At 43.1% G+C, this 12343-nt stretch overlaps 2 protein-coding genes across 4 annotated transcripts in view; one reads left to right on the forward strand and one right to left on the reverse strand.

Annotated features, from left to right (window-relative positions):
* The window catches only part of reep3b (receptor accessory protein 3b), a 35831-nt gene extending 26846 nt beyond the window's left edge, over positions 1–8985 (forward strand). For all 3 annotated transcript variants that reach the window (XM_026177546.1, XM_026177545.1, XM_026177547.1), the window contains 3 exons: positions 307–469; positions 6882–7015; positions 7142–8985. In XM_026177546.1, the coding sequence (XP_026033331.1) occupies positions 307–469; positions 6882–7015; positions 7142–7213 (369 nt within the window). In that variant the 3' untranslated portion in view covers positions 7214–8985. The remainder of the gene's footprint in view (positions 1–306; positions 470–6881; positions 7016–7141) is intronic.
* Positions 8986–9123: 138 nt separating this feature from the next.
* Positions 9124–12343, reverse strand: LOC113027760 (uncharacterized). The gene is made up of 3 exons (XM_026177548.1): positions 11199–12343; positions 10639–10921; positions 9124–10474 (listed from the first exon to the last, which is right to left on the reverse strand). The coding sequence occupies exons 1-3, from the start codon at positions 11426–11428 to the stop codon at positions 10364–10366; spliced, it is 624 nt and encodes a 207-aa protein (XP_026033333.1). The 5' UTR covers positions 11429–12343; the 3' UTR covers positions 9124–10363.

Below are 12343 nucleotides of genomic sequence, written 5' to 3' on the forward strand. Positions count from 1 at the left end.
TGATTGGTGAGTAATGAACTCTAGATATCTGACACTAGTTGCAAGCACACAAATACGTCTGCTTTTAATTTAGACAAATTAAAGTCTACAGTGTCTGTTATAACAACTGATGGGATCAGGAACAGGACACCTGTATGACTGTAGCCATTCACGTGAAAGATGACTGCCACACCTGGAAACAAAAGCATCACCACATGATTCAGATTATTGATAAACTACAGGCTCTTTCTGTGATTGTAACACATCAGCACTGCTGATCTCTGAGATGTTTTTGTGGTGTAATGCTGAGTGTTGTGTGTGCTGCAGGGTCAGGGGGCCATTACTGAGAAGCTGCGCAGCCTGAGTATGCATGACCTCACACAGATAGACCAGCAGGACGACAGAGGAAACCAGCTGTACCAGTACAGCTCCCATTCTTCCAACCCTGCTGTCAGGAGGTCTCGCAGCAGTGACGCTCCGGATGGAGATGGTACACACACACTCACACACACTCGTGCGCTTCTCTCATAAACGTAACACAACTTCTCAATCACAACAATTCATGGTAAAGGAAACAGAAAGAGTAGAGCAGCTGCTGCTCCACATCGAAAGGAGCCAGCTGAGGTGGTTCGGACATCTGACAAGGATGCCTCCTGGGCGCCTCCTGGGTGAGGTGTTCCAGGCGTGTCCTACCGGGAGGAGGCCCCGGGGCAGACCCAGGACACGCTGGAGAGATTATATCTCTCGGCTGGCCTGGGAACGCCTTGGTGTTCCCCCGGATAAGCTGGAGGAGGTGGCTGGGGAGAGGGAGGTCTGGGCCTCTCTGCTTAGGCTGCTGCCCCCGCGACCCGACCCCGGACAAAGCGGATGAAGATGGATGGATGGATGGATGGAAACAGAAAGAGAAAACAGTTCGTAAACAGAAACCTAAAAGAATAAAATCTGTGATTAGAGGTTTGACTAGAACCCTGACAGCTGATTGATAACATGTTTGATATGGTAGCTTTTTCTAAACAATGCTAAGATGAGATTTCCAGCCAAAGGTCAGTCCTTCGTGGTGGATGAAGGTGGCGTCGTTCTGTCTGTCACTGGTTCTCGCCACAGTCTCCATGACAACTACAAAACGTCTCGTATCTGAGGAAGCCTGCTGGGGTTTGGAGCTTTGCAGTGAGCCGGTGACTGGACCTTTATGTTCCCCCTGAAAAGTGTCTCCCTGCTGTGCACAGTTCAAAACCAACCAGGACCCTGAAGAGCCTGAGCTCAGCGTTTAGACTGTTGTGTGAGCAACGATGTGCGCAGTGAGCACATGTGCTCAACACTCAGTCATGTAAGCACATGCAAACCTCACACATGCCATGAAGGGATGAATCCCAAACATGACTCCTGGAAAGATATCAGTGAAACTCTTTCCAGTGATATTACGTTTTTATTTTATTATGAGTTTGGCAAAAAACGCCAAAGCAGTAATCCATGAAGACTGACGCTGGTGATGAATGAGAGAACATTATTTTATTACAATGTTGACTAATAATAATTAAGAATAATGACAACCATCATAAATAATGATGATGATGATGATGGTCAGAAGAGAACAATAAGGCACACATGAGCAGGACTTTGTTAGACAGCTACATTGTTACCTTTGCACTTCTCTGTGTGTGTTTGTCCTCAGCGTGATGACAACTGCAGGCTGGTTGGAGTGTGAGATGACTTCCCAGCAGACACAGGGGATGAGATAAGGCTGTGTGGGATGCCAGTGGAATGTCAAACACAAACACACACACACACACACACACACACACACACACACACACACACACACACACACACACAGCAAGTAGGTGAGGTGTGGAAAGAGACAGAACGGGGGGTGAGATGAAGGAGGCGAGGACAAAGATGAATGGAGATGTAGAGACGGATGGGTGGATGTAAGGGAGAAAGGCTGCTACACAGCATCAGGATACTGAGAGAGAGAGACTGTATTATGTATTCAGCTCAGACGAGGAGGAGGAGCTACAGAGAGATGAAGACGGAGATGTTTATGCCTAACAACTCTCTTGTGTGCTCCTCGCTGCCTCTGAGGCTTCATATGTCTGTCATCCTTTTAACAGACTTAAAAATGACTGGTGATGATGCACATTAGGGCTGTTCGATATAACGGTGTATATCTGATGACGATATGAAAACGTCTATCGTTTAATATTACTATCGTTTGTTTTGTGGTGTCACAAAATAAACTGTTTATGGTTTATTTTCTCATGGTTTTGATGGTCGCTATAGTGACTGTATTAATTTCTTAAGGTTCTCTCTTTCGCTTATATTTAAAATAACCACACTACGGACAGATAAGCGACTGTTTTTACGCGTTGTCGTTAGCCACAGCAATGGTAAACCCTGCATTTGGCTCCGCTTGTTTATTTTCCACATAAACCTTTCACAATAAAGCTGAAGATCCTGTTGAGATTTTTCAAAATAAACTGAAGTGATGACAAACAGAAGGACCAGTGAAAACGAGTGGCTACCTCTGTAGCATGGACATGGTTTGGTTATGAAAAGTCTGACACGGACCAGAAAAGCGTACTGAGGTCCCCACCTCAGACTCAAACACGACAAACCTCTACCACCCACGCAAGGATCACGTGAAACAGTGTGGAGAGAGTTTACAGATGAGAAGCAACGAAGAGCCGTCAGGTGCTCAACATAAACCTTAGACTAAACGTTAGAGCAGGCCATCTGATAAATACTCACAAAGAAAATGACGGCCGTTATAAGTTATGTGTAAAAATATATAGTTTCATGCATCAGTCAAAACATTCAGCTCCAGGTACACGACGCCCGGCTGGAAACACTTCAGCTGCCCGAGATTCACAGAATTGAAAATGTTTTTGTGATTTCTATCGTTGTCGGGACGATAAATGTCTAATATCAGGATATGAGACTGTGGTCAAAGGGCACAGCCCTACTGCACATTCATTTTACTATTAACAGATCTGATGCTTAATAAATCCTGCATAGAACCTTTGTGTTGTTACGACCACGTGTGGATGAGACGCACAGAGTCGGGGATGTAGAGGTGAATGAGCTTGAATACCTTGAGCCATAGTTTTCACGTGATTTGAGAGCTGCGGTACTGCGGCCCTTTGCCTTCCAGCCATCCTTTGAATATCTTTGAGTTTACCTTAAGCAAAATACCAGACAGTTGCTGTGTGAGACGTACTAATCAGCCTTTACTTAAAGCTGCCACGAGAGCGTCGAGTACGGTACCAGCACGTGAACACACCTCCCCTAACCCTGCGTTATAGGCTCGCACCAATCCCTGCTTCTCCACAGCGACCCGGCTGTCAGTGGCGGCTCATGTAAACTATAGGAACAGTTTACCCGACATCGGGTGACAAACGAGAACACTACCAGAGCTGGTCCTGCACTGTCCAAGTCAACAAAACATAAGATTTGTGGTAGTTTGTTTAAACCAGCTATGTAACACTTAATTTTGCTTTAACGATGAATAATACCTGTTTTCACCTTCTTCACATTGACCCACCCAGATGGAAAATGCATGTAGCTGTCCATACTTTGAAAGCTTTCAGTCCTGTGTTAAGAGCCTACACAGTATAAAAGATGGGTGGAGCTTCTGTGGCATCACCCACTGGTTTCCATTGTTGGAAGGATGCAAAGATATGGACGGGGAGGGATGGTTTGTGACTGTAAACTGTACACAAACTGTGTATGACCCAAAATAGTGACTGAGACCATAAGAAGCCAGGTTTTTCTCACTGACGTCTTCATGACTGGAAGTCTTTGTGTAACCATCGTCTTTATGGAAGAATGCAGGTTACAGAAGTCACAGCCTCGGTTTGTACTGTCTGTGGTTCTTTGCCACAAAAACACAATAGAAATAACAACAAGGTCGACAAGAAGAATTGAGGATGACATCATTGCTATGAAAATTGCTGTCAGTTAATTGAAGAGCAGGGAACATGTTCCACTGGACAGTCTACAGATCAGAGCACTGCTGAGGCATGGTGCACTGTTCTGGATCTGCACTGACCACAGGGTTAGGGTGTTTGAATCCCCAGCAGTCTACACCTATTGCAGCATAACTAAGGGAGGATTCAGGGTGACCTGGTCCAGCCCTAACTATATGCTTTAGCAAAAAGGAAAGTTTGAAGCTTTAAAAGTAGAGATAGTGTCTGTCTCCCGAATCCAAACTGGAAGCTGGTTCCTGAAAACTGAAGGCTCTGCAGGATGTTTCTGTGCGAGCGCCGGAGCCGTGCTGTGCAGTCGTGAGTGTCGTTCTCTGTCACAACACATGATGTGGTTTCTTCTTTCTGCTAGTAACTGATTGTGAGTGTGTTTGGTAACGATTCATTCATCCAGTCCAAATCAACTTTGTCGTCATACTAATATTCAAGTATAGTGCATACAGTTGATACAAGTAGGAGTGTGTATTGGCGAGAATCTGGCGATACAACATGTGTCACGATACAATATATTGGGATACTAAAAGCCAGACGATATTTGTGTTTGTGTTGATTGTATGAGAACTGTCAGGGGTTTAGACATTTGTTCAAAACACAAGTAAGAGAAATGAGACAACTGCAGACCGACTCAGAGAGTAATTAGAAAACGTGCGCACGGGTGAATGCCTCTGAGAAGACACACACACACCGAGCACAGGCTCGCTTGCTTTATTTATAAGGCAAAAATGGGTTACATAGTACTTCCTCTTTTTAACTGTCAGGGAAGAGATTAAACATTAAATCAGCTTATCTGATCTTTCACACACTGGGATAAAAATACAGAAGTATATCATGCTTTATCTGACATCACAGACACTATAGGAAAAGAATGCATCATTATATCATGCTGTCAAACATCTCAGACACTTAGGTAAGGAATGCATCAGTTTTCCTTTAACAATAGACTTGATTAGGTAATTCTTCAACAATAGGTTTGGTTATGTGAAAATATATGAACACACAAAATATAAGGCATACTTGGTTAGAATATAAGGCCTACTTGATTATATTGTATTATAGAGATTTGGTTATAATGTATAATGTAGAAAATCTCTAACAAGAACTCACAGTAAACAGTCCAAAGTGTTAAATGAGCTGTTAACTAAAACAGAGGGATACGTTTCACTCTCCAAGTTCAAAATGAATGGAGAAATGTCTTATCAGAAGATAAACAAAAACCACTTTACTGATAGAAGTAAACAATGTAACACTGAGGTCTTACTTAGTGAGTACTATCATTTTAAAATACTAATCCAAAAACTGCTCTCTGCAGCATCAAAAAGAAGCACTTTTATGTGACCTTAACATAATCAACTATACATGAAAAATGAAATTGCTTGAAGAATTCATCCAAGTAAACAATATAAAGTGCTAATAAAAGAAGCCCTGCCATGTCCACCAGTGGAACACTTTTTGTGCAACCTGAAAAGGAGTTTGTTCGTCTGTGACTGAAGGTTCCACGGATCAGTATGTGATGAGCTGTGATCTCGAAGTCCAAGCAGCTGTCTGCTGAGCTGGGAGTCCAGGACTGTCGCTGTGACTTCTTGGTACAACTTTGGAGAGCGATGTCTGCGATATGTTGTCCGGAGAAACGGTGTAACGGGGCTCCAGCGTTGTAATCATATCACCGAATCCTTTATTCTCTACTGCGCTCAGACAGCGCAAATAGAAACAAGTACTGACTGCGCTGGTTTTGTTGCACGAGTCAGTTGCTGGTAGTTTTAAGGTTAGCATTTGATGCTACGTTGCTATGGTACTCGTAAATTTGTGTTACCCGAGTATTTGACTGTGGCGGTGCAGATTTTACGGACTTCGTAGCTCTTGTCAAAGTTTTACTGCCTTGTTTTGTCCTAAATCCAAAAGAAGTCCACACATCTGCTTTGAAAGCTGCTGTGTCCTCTCCTCTTCTGTCATCAGTGAGCTAGCACAGTTTGCCACACGTCCGCTGGTCCACTTCTTAGGTTTGGTAAAATAGACGCTTCTACGGCACATCCAGTGTTATCGCGAGACCTTGTTTTTCCATCATAGTGAAAGCGGTAAACACTAGCGGCCGGAGTTTGAATTGCTACACATAAAAGAAATTACACAGTAAATGCAAGTAAATTCTCAATAAAAAAATCGATAACACTGCTTTTGAATATCGATTCAGTATCGTAACACGAAACATCGCAATATTCCAATGTATCGATATTTATCCCTGCGATAGTGTGAGGCAGTCCTGTCCATGATGTGATGTCCACGAGCTCGTAATGATAAGCTCAGTGCAGTGAAGCTGCAGATGTTATTAATAATGAGCTTGTGCTGTTGTGTGTTTATGACAGTGGAGCCAGAGAGAGGCGGCACTTCTGGTGTGTGCTGCCCTCTGCTGGGACACATGCGCCTCACAGTCATCGCTCACACTCTTCAGTGTTACAGTTTTCCTGTTGTTGGTCCTCACAGGACCTCACCAGTTTGATGGTTTTGTGTCTCGTTGTTGTTTTAGTATCGTTGTGTATTTGATTTGTGCTTCTGTTTCCTGTTTATATTACTGTACTGAATATTTCAGTTTGAGTGTGCTTATTGACTGTGGGCCCTTTTAATAGTAAGAACAGTATAAAAAGTCTTACGTTGAATTTGGTGATCATTGTTGAAACTCAGACGTGTTGGTCAGCACGGACGCCTCACAGCAGGAAGGTCCTGGGTTCAAATCCGGGCACTCCAGCTCCGCCCAGAGTCCCAAACATGCAACTCTGAGTCTGTCACAGCTGTGAATGTGAGCGTCTTAATCTCTGTGTGTTAGCACTGGGCACCTGTGCAGGGTGAACCTCTTAAGTGGAGGAGAACAGATGGATGCAAACATTGTGTGTCTTGGTGATTCCTGACGTATGTGTTTCTGTTCTCCAGAGTACTATTATGATCAGGAGGAAAGGACGGACGAAGAGGCCGAGCCAACCTTCTCTGAAGACGAGGCTGTGAGTCAGAAAGGACTGAGGCGATCGCAGAGCGTCAAACTGTCTCGATCCAGAGTTCGCAAAGACGTGAGTGTTCTGTTCCACTGAGTACGCACATTAGTGTGTCGATACATCCTTCTGCCACAGTCAGTAGTGCTGAATCTCTGGACTGCATGCACACTGATGAGTGTTTTTCTTAAACGTTGTCACCAGGCTCGTTACGGATCACTGAAGATTAAAGGCAAGAAGAGACCAGCGCTGAGCGCCGTTAACTACGGAGTCTGAAGACATTACTGCTGTCACATACATACACACAGCTGAGCAGGCTGCTGGTTGGTGGATGGTACTGTCAGCTTGTTTTTAGCTCTGACTTTTCACTCTGCTGAGCTCTTTGACGATCACCTTTCTGCTGACATATTTATTACACGCAGTGGCTCAAAGAGCGCTCGCTCTCAGCGAACACGGGCTGACTTTGTTGTGGGACGTGTGATTTGTTTCTTTCTTCGTTAGCATTGTAGACATGTTTCTATGTGTGTCTAGATTTTAGATGAGCTGTTGATTTGTTTGTAATTTTACAGGACACATGCCACCTAAGGCGTCCTCTGTGAGGAGTTCATAAAGTCATGCTTCACTAGTTTTCATGCTGTTGCATCACAGCATAACAGTAACCCCTCAACAGGCACAAGCTTTGGTTTCTCCACTATTGTCAACTTTTTGCATCAATGATTTTTCTTGTGCAAAAGACCAAAATCTCAAAGTTTGAGTGAACCTTCAACTATTGTGTGCTTGGCTGGAGTCACGTGACACTAATGGCTAACACTCATACTCTACATAGACATTTACATTGCTTTTAAAATAGCTTGTTAAAAATCTTAATTAAAGCTTTATCAGGCAGTTGTTGTAAGAGCAGCAGAAGAAGGGCGAATGTCTAATAACACGTCTGTCTTATTAGCAAACATGAGCGAGCTGCACATTCAGCTACACAACAACAACACAGTTGTGTTACTAAGTGCATTCAGGAGTAAATCATCCTGATTTGGATTGAACTTCATTCCAACTTTCAGCTCAGAGTGAAAAATCACTGTTCTCGTGGTGGAATATAAAATGTTGAACTTGCATTTAGAATAACCAAAGTTGTTTTTATTATATATGTTTTTATGATTTATTTAGCAGTTCAGCTTCAAACTCTATTCGAAAAGTTTGGCATTAGTTCTGCTTTTGCTGCCTTTTAGCTGTTTTACCTGCTCGTACCACTATTGTTGGAGTCTGGACTTGTGGCCTAATTGGTACCCACTTACAGTACCAGTGGAGAGCAATGTGAAAGCATGAACATTTGAGGAGAGCAGGCCTGACAGAGCTGATATTCAGACTCTTCTGTCGGGGGGAAACAACGTGAATAAGAGAGAGTGTCAGCACTTGTGCAGGCCTGCAGCTCCCACTCTTGATGATTATTTTCTGTTTTTTATTGGTGCACTTTGTACTGTGTCCCGATCACTCCCTGGTTGTAAATTTCAAGTCGTGTTTTGTGCTATTACTCAAGTTTTGCTTTCTGAATGGTGTTTTTTTTTGTGAGGTGATCAAAAGGTGTTTTGTATGCAACCACATGTTTTGCACATATACCTCCTCTTATACTTTTTTATCTTTATGCTGTCCTTGCTTGTCATCTCAATTTTAATGTAACTAGCTGTGAGAGGATGCTGATGGATGCTGATAACAGCTGCTCGTAGCATTCGTTTCCTCGCACACTGCTGGTTGAGCGACGTTGTGATTTCTGCGTTTCTCTGGCAGAAACGATGTCGATGTGTCATCGTGCTCCTGGTTCAGCAGGTCGTCCTAAAGCAGAGGAATTTTCAGCCTGTTTTTATTTGCTTTGATGCAACAACAAGCCAAACGTATTCACATCAGCGGGTCCATGTAACCATTGTAACTGACTAATGATACCAAAGCTTTATGTATCCACACAAAGCACTGTGGCTGTATGACCTTTGTGGGGAAGATACCTGGTGTGTGGAGGTGTAATAAAAGAAAGTTTGTCTGACTGCAGTCAGGCCAACAGATCCTGTGGTCTGTCCATTATTATTCAGTTCTGAGAGTTTGCAGTGGATCTGATGTAGCGCCCATATTTCCTGTTCAAATCTTTGTGTGAGACTATGAAACAATACTGTACAGTGTTAATATTACAGAAGAACCGCAGGTGAAACAGACAATTCATTTTATTACAAAATTATACAAATGTATGAACTGTACTCCTGTGGTGTTGGGCGCTGTAACAGTACTCTGGCCCATGGTCATAATTCATATTTCAGTGTGTGGTGCCACTCGGGCTTTTTCAGGAGCAAAGTGTGGACAGATCATTTTTCATTTGCTACTATTACAGTTTTTCTCAGTTGCTTTGGTGCATTTCTCACAACAGAATTGATCTCTGCACCACTACTAAGGCTCTTCTCAAAACAATTAGTGCAAACTGCAAAACATGGTGGATAACTTGCAAAAGCGAGTCACTTCATCAAAACAAATATATCCATCCAAAGCAAGTACTTATATCAAAGTGTCAGGGCGTCACAATTACAAGTCACTACACCAGCACCTTTGCTCACAAAATCAAATGGTTTGAACATGTTCTCATTGTGACGGAGTTCTTTGTAGGTGCTTCCCAATGACATGTCAAGTCTGGACAGCATGCACGGCATGTTGAAAACCATAACTTGTAAAGGAAAATCAAGACACTTCCTCTGCACTCTTGATAATATTTAATTGAAACTGTTCACAGCTTTGTGCAACTGGGGAAATACAGCAAATCAAACATTTTACAGCAAACAAACTCACTTAGACAGTAAACCTTACTGCAGTAGTCATGAAACAAAAACCTGAAAAACAGACACTGCTGCATATCAATCATTGATATCTAGACGCTCCCGTCTGTCTGCCCACATATTTGCATCAACATCGCAGCGAATGTCAGCTCTATCGATGCATCGGGGAAAGCATCTTCTGGAGTGTCGAATCCACCCTCTGCAGGACTCTGCTGTGATGTCATCACAAGCTGCATCCATAGCTGCTAGCAGGGTCATTTGGGTACGTGGATGCCTGTCATATACCCTCCACCTCCAGGAAGAGAAAAACTCCTCAATTGGATTTAGGAATGGAGTGTAAGGAGGAAGAAACTCCATAAGCATCCTGTCGTGTGCTGCAAACCACTGCCTGACTACAGCAGAGTGATGGAATCTAACATTATCCCAAACCACTGCATACATTGTCCGATTGTCACCAGGATCATCCCTTTCATTTTGTGGGATTAGGGCCCGATAAAGAGCGTCCAGAAAAGCCAACAGGTGTTGTGTATTGTATGCACCAATGTGAGGAATATGGGTGTGAACGCCATTTTCTGAGATTGCTGCACACATTGTAATATTTCCTCCTCGTTGTCCTGGGACATCAATGGTGGCTCTTTCGTCCACGCCGTCTGCCTTTTGTAAGATTGAATCCAGCTTCGTCAAGATATACAAACGTGTGCAGGGGTTCCCTGGCCTCCAATTCCAGGATACGCTATCCAAAGGATGAGAATAAAAAAGTCTGTAATGGTGCATTTGGCACAACAGATTGTACAGTTTGAACTGTGAATAGGACTACAGTAACATGCATAAATGTAAGTGCAGTACATGGCCTAAACTTTTACAGTAAACAGAGGTACATATGCAAACATGTTTTACCTGTACATACTGGTGACGGAGCTCCTTCACTCGATCACTGTTCCGTTCAAATGGTACTTTGCACAATTGCTTCATGGACATTTCATTCCGTCTCAGGACTCCGTCTATGGTGGGCATTGATATTGACTGAATATTTCCAAAGATGGTGTCATCTTCTACGACAGCTCTTTGTATTTCTCTCAGTCTCAAAGCGTTGTTTGCAGCCACCATTGCACAAATTCTTTCCTCTTGCTGCGGAGTCAAAAGTGGACCTCTTCCACCTCTTCTAGGTTGTCGGGCAGTCCTTTTTGAGATGCAGATGAAAAAACACAAACATAAATAAGCGCAAACATGCTTACAGTAATGGTTACAGGACTATCATTCTAAACTCCTTTCTTTACAGCATTACTGTATTGTACCACAGCACACTATGCCACACCTGGGCCAAGTCTGCGCTTCAGTTACAGTACGTCTATATGTAAAGATCTATAAGGTCATGTCCTAATGCAAGTCTCCTGTATGTCTATGAAAGTGCAGAGCAAATTAGTTTGTGCTGAATAACTACATTACAGTATGCTCACCTGTTTTCCCGACGAAATGTCTGGATGATAGAACTTACAGTAGTTCTCCCAACATTTGGCTGCACCCTTCGACCAGCCTCGGCCATTGTGAGGCCATGGTTTATCACATGATCCACAAGTGTTGCCCTGATTTCGTCAGGAACGTGTCTATGTGGTTGGTCTCTTCTTACCCGGTTTTGTCCTCGTCCTCCACCGATCCTCACCCCTCTTCCACACAGCTGACGTTCCATGTTCTGCAGTTTTGTAGATTCAGTATGCACCTCATGCCAATCCTGTCTGTTGGTTTACATTATATATATACTTGTAGAGTAGGGGATCCTGTAACGCGATTCACCTGTGACTGGGTAGAAGAGGCTTTTCATTGGTTGCAAGTAAGAGTAGCACACACCAATATTCACTAGTGTGAGATAAGGTTCACCTGAGAAAAGTAATTTATGGAGATTTTCATGGAAACTCCTTAAAAATAGGGTTTTCAAAATGGGTGTACAAATTGTTTGACAAGATGTTCAACAATTTTGAGTGCACTGACACAAGCAATGAAATGAAGACTATTAGTTGTAAGGACAATGACTATTCAGCCGGCACAAGTATAAATAATTGTGACATTCATGATCAAAGCAAGGAGATGGTGATGAACAGCAAGTCAAAAGTGACCATTCTTTAGATATTTGTACTTATTCAACTGCTTCATGTCCAAAGGCATTTGCCTTTGGACGAAATGAACATGAAACTGCCACAAGGTTGTGCCAAAACGACTACATGTTGTGGAGGTTGAACTGACTATTGTGCAAAGTTTAATTCTGTTGTGAGAAATGCACCAAAGCAACTGAGAAAAACTGTAATAAACTACGTAGAAGCTGATGATTGAAGCCGCCCACAGAGCAGCTTTTGGACTTCTCCCTTTGCCAGAAAAACCCGTTTTGCCAGAGCTGCTCTGCTCAGAGTTCACATCAACAGCAATTAGAAGTGTGTGCAAATCACACAGTACAGAGTTTGTATAGGGCTAAGATGAATCTGACAACAGCACATGAATGTGGTTCTGTCAATATAAGAACACTGCCCGTCACTGACAGCAGTAAAGCCAAGAGTCTGATCCCAAAGGCTGATTCTGTTCATCTGGACGTTTTCAGAGGGAGAAACTTTCA

The sequence above is a fragment of the Astatotilapia calliptera genome, chromosome 8 (assembly GCF_900246225.1).
Source record: "Astatotilapia calliptera chromosome 8, fAstCal1.2, whole genome shotgun sequence".
Taxonomy (NCBI): domain Eukaryota; kingdom Metazoa; phylum Chordata; class Actinopteri; order Cichliformes; family Cichlidae; genus Astatotilapia; species Astatotilapia calliptera.

What these genes read in the sequence shown, in the direction of transcription:
- LOC113027760 (XM_026177548.1), bottom strand. Translation starts at nt 11,428, where the DNA reads ATGGAACGTCAGCTGTGTGGAAGAGGGGTGAGGATCGGTGGAGGACGA. An exon ending in ACATTTCGTCGGGAAAACAG is followed by an intron (nt 10,922 to 11,198) that starts GTGAGCATACTG and finishes CATCTCAAAAAG; the next exon opens with GACTGCCCGACAACCTAGAA. An exon ending in TCCGTCACCAGTATGTACAG is followed by an intron (nt 10,475 to 10,638) that starts GTAAAACATGTT and finishes TCCTTTGGATAG; the next exon opens with CGTATCCTGGAATTGGAGGC.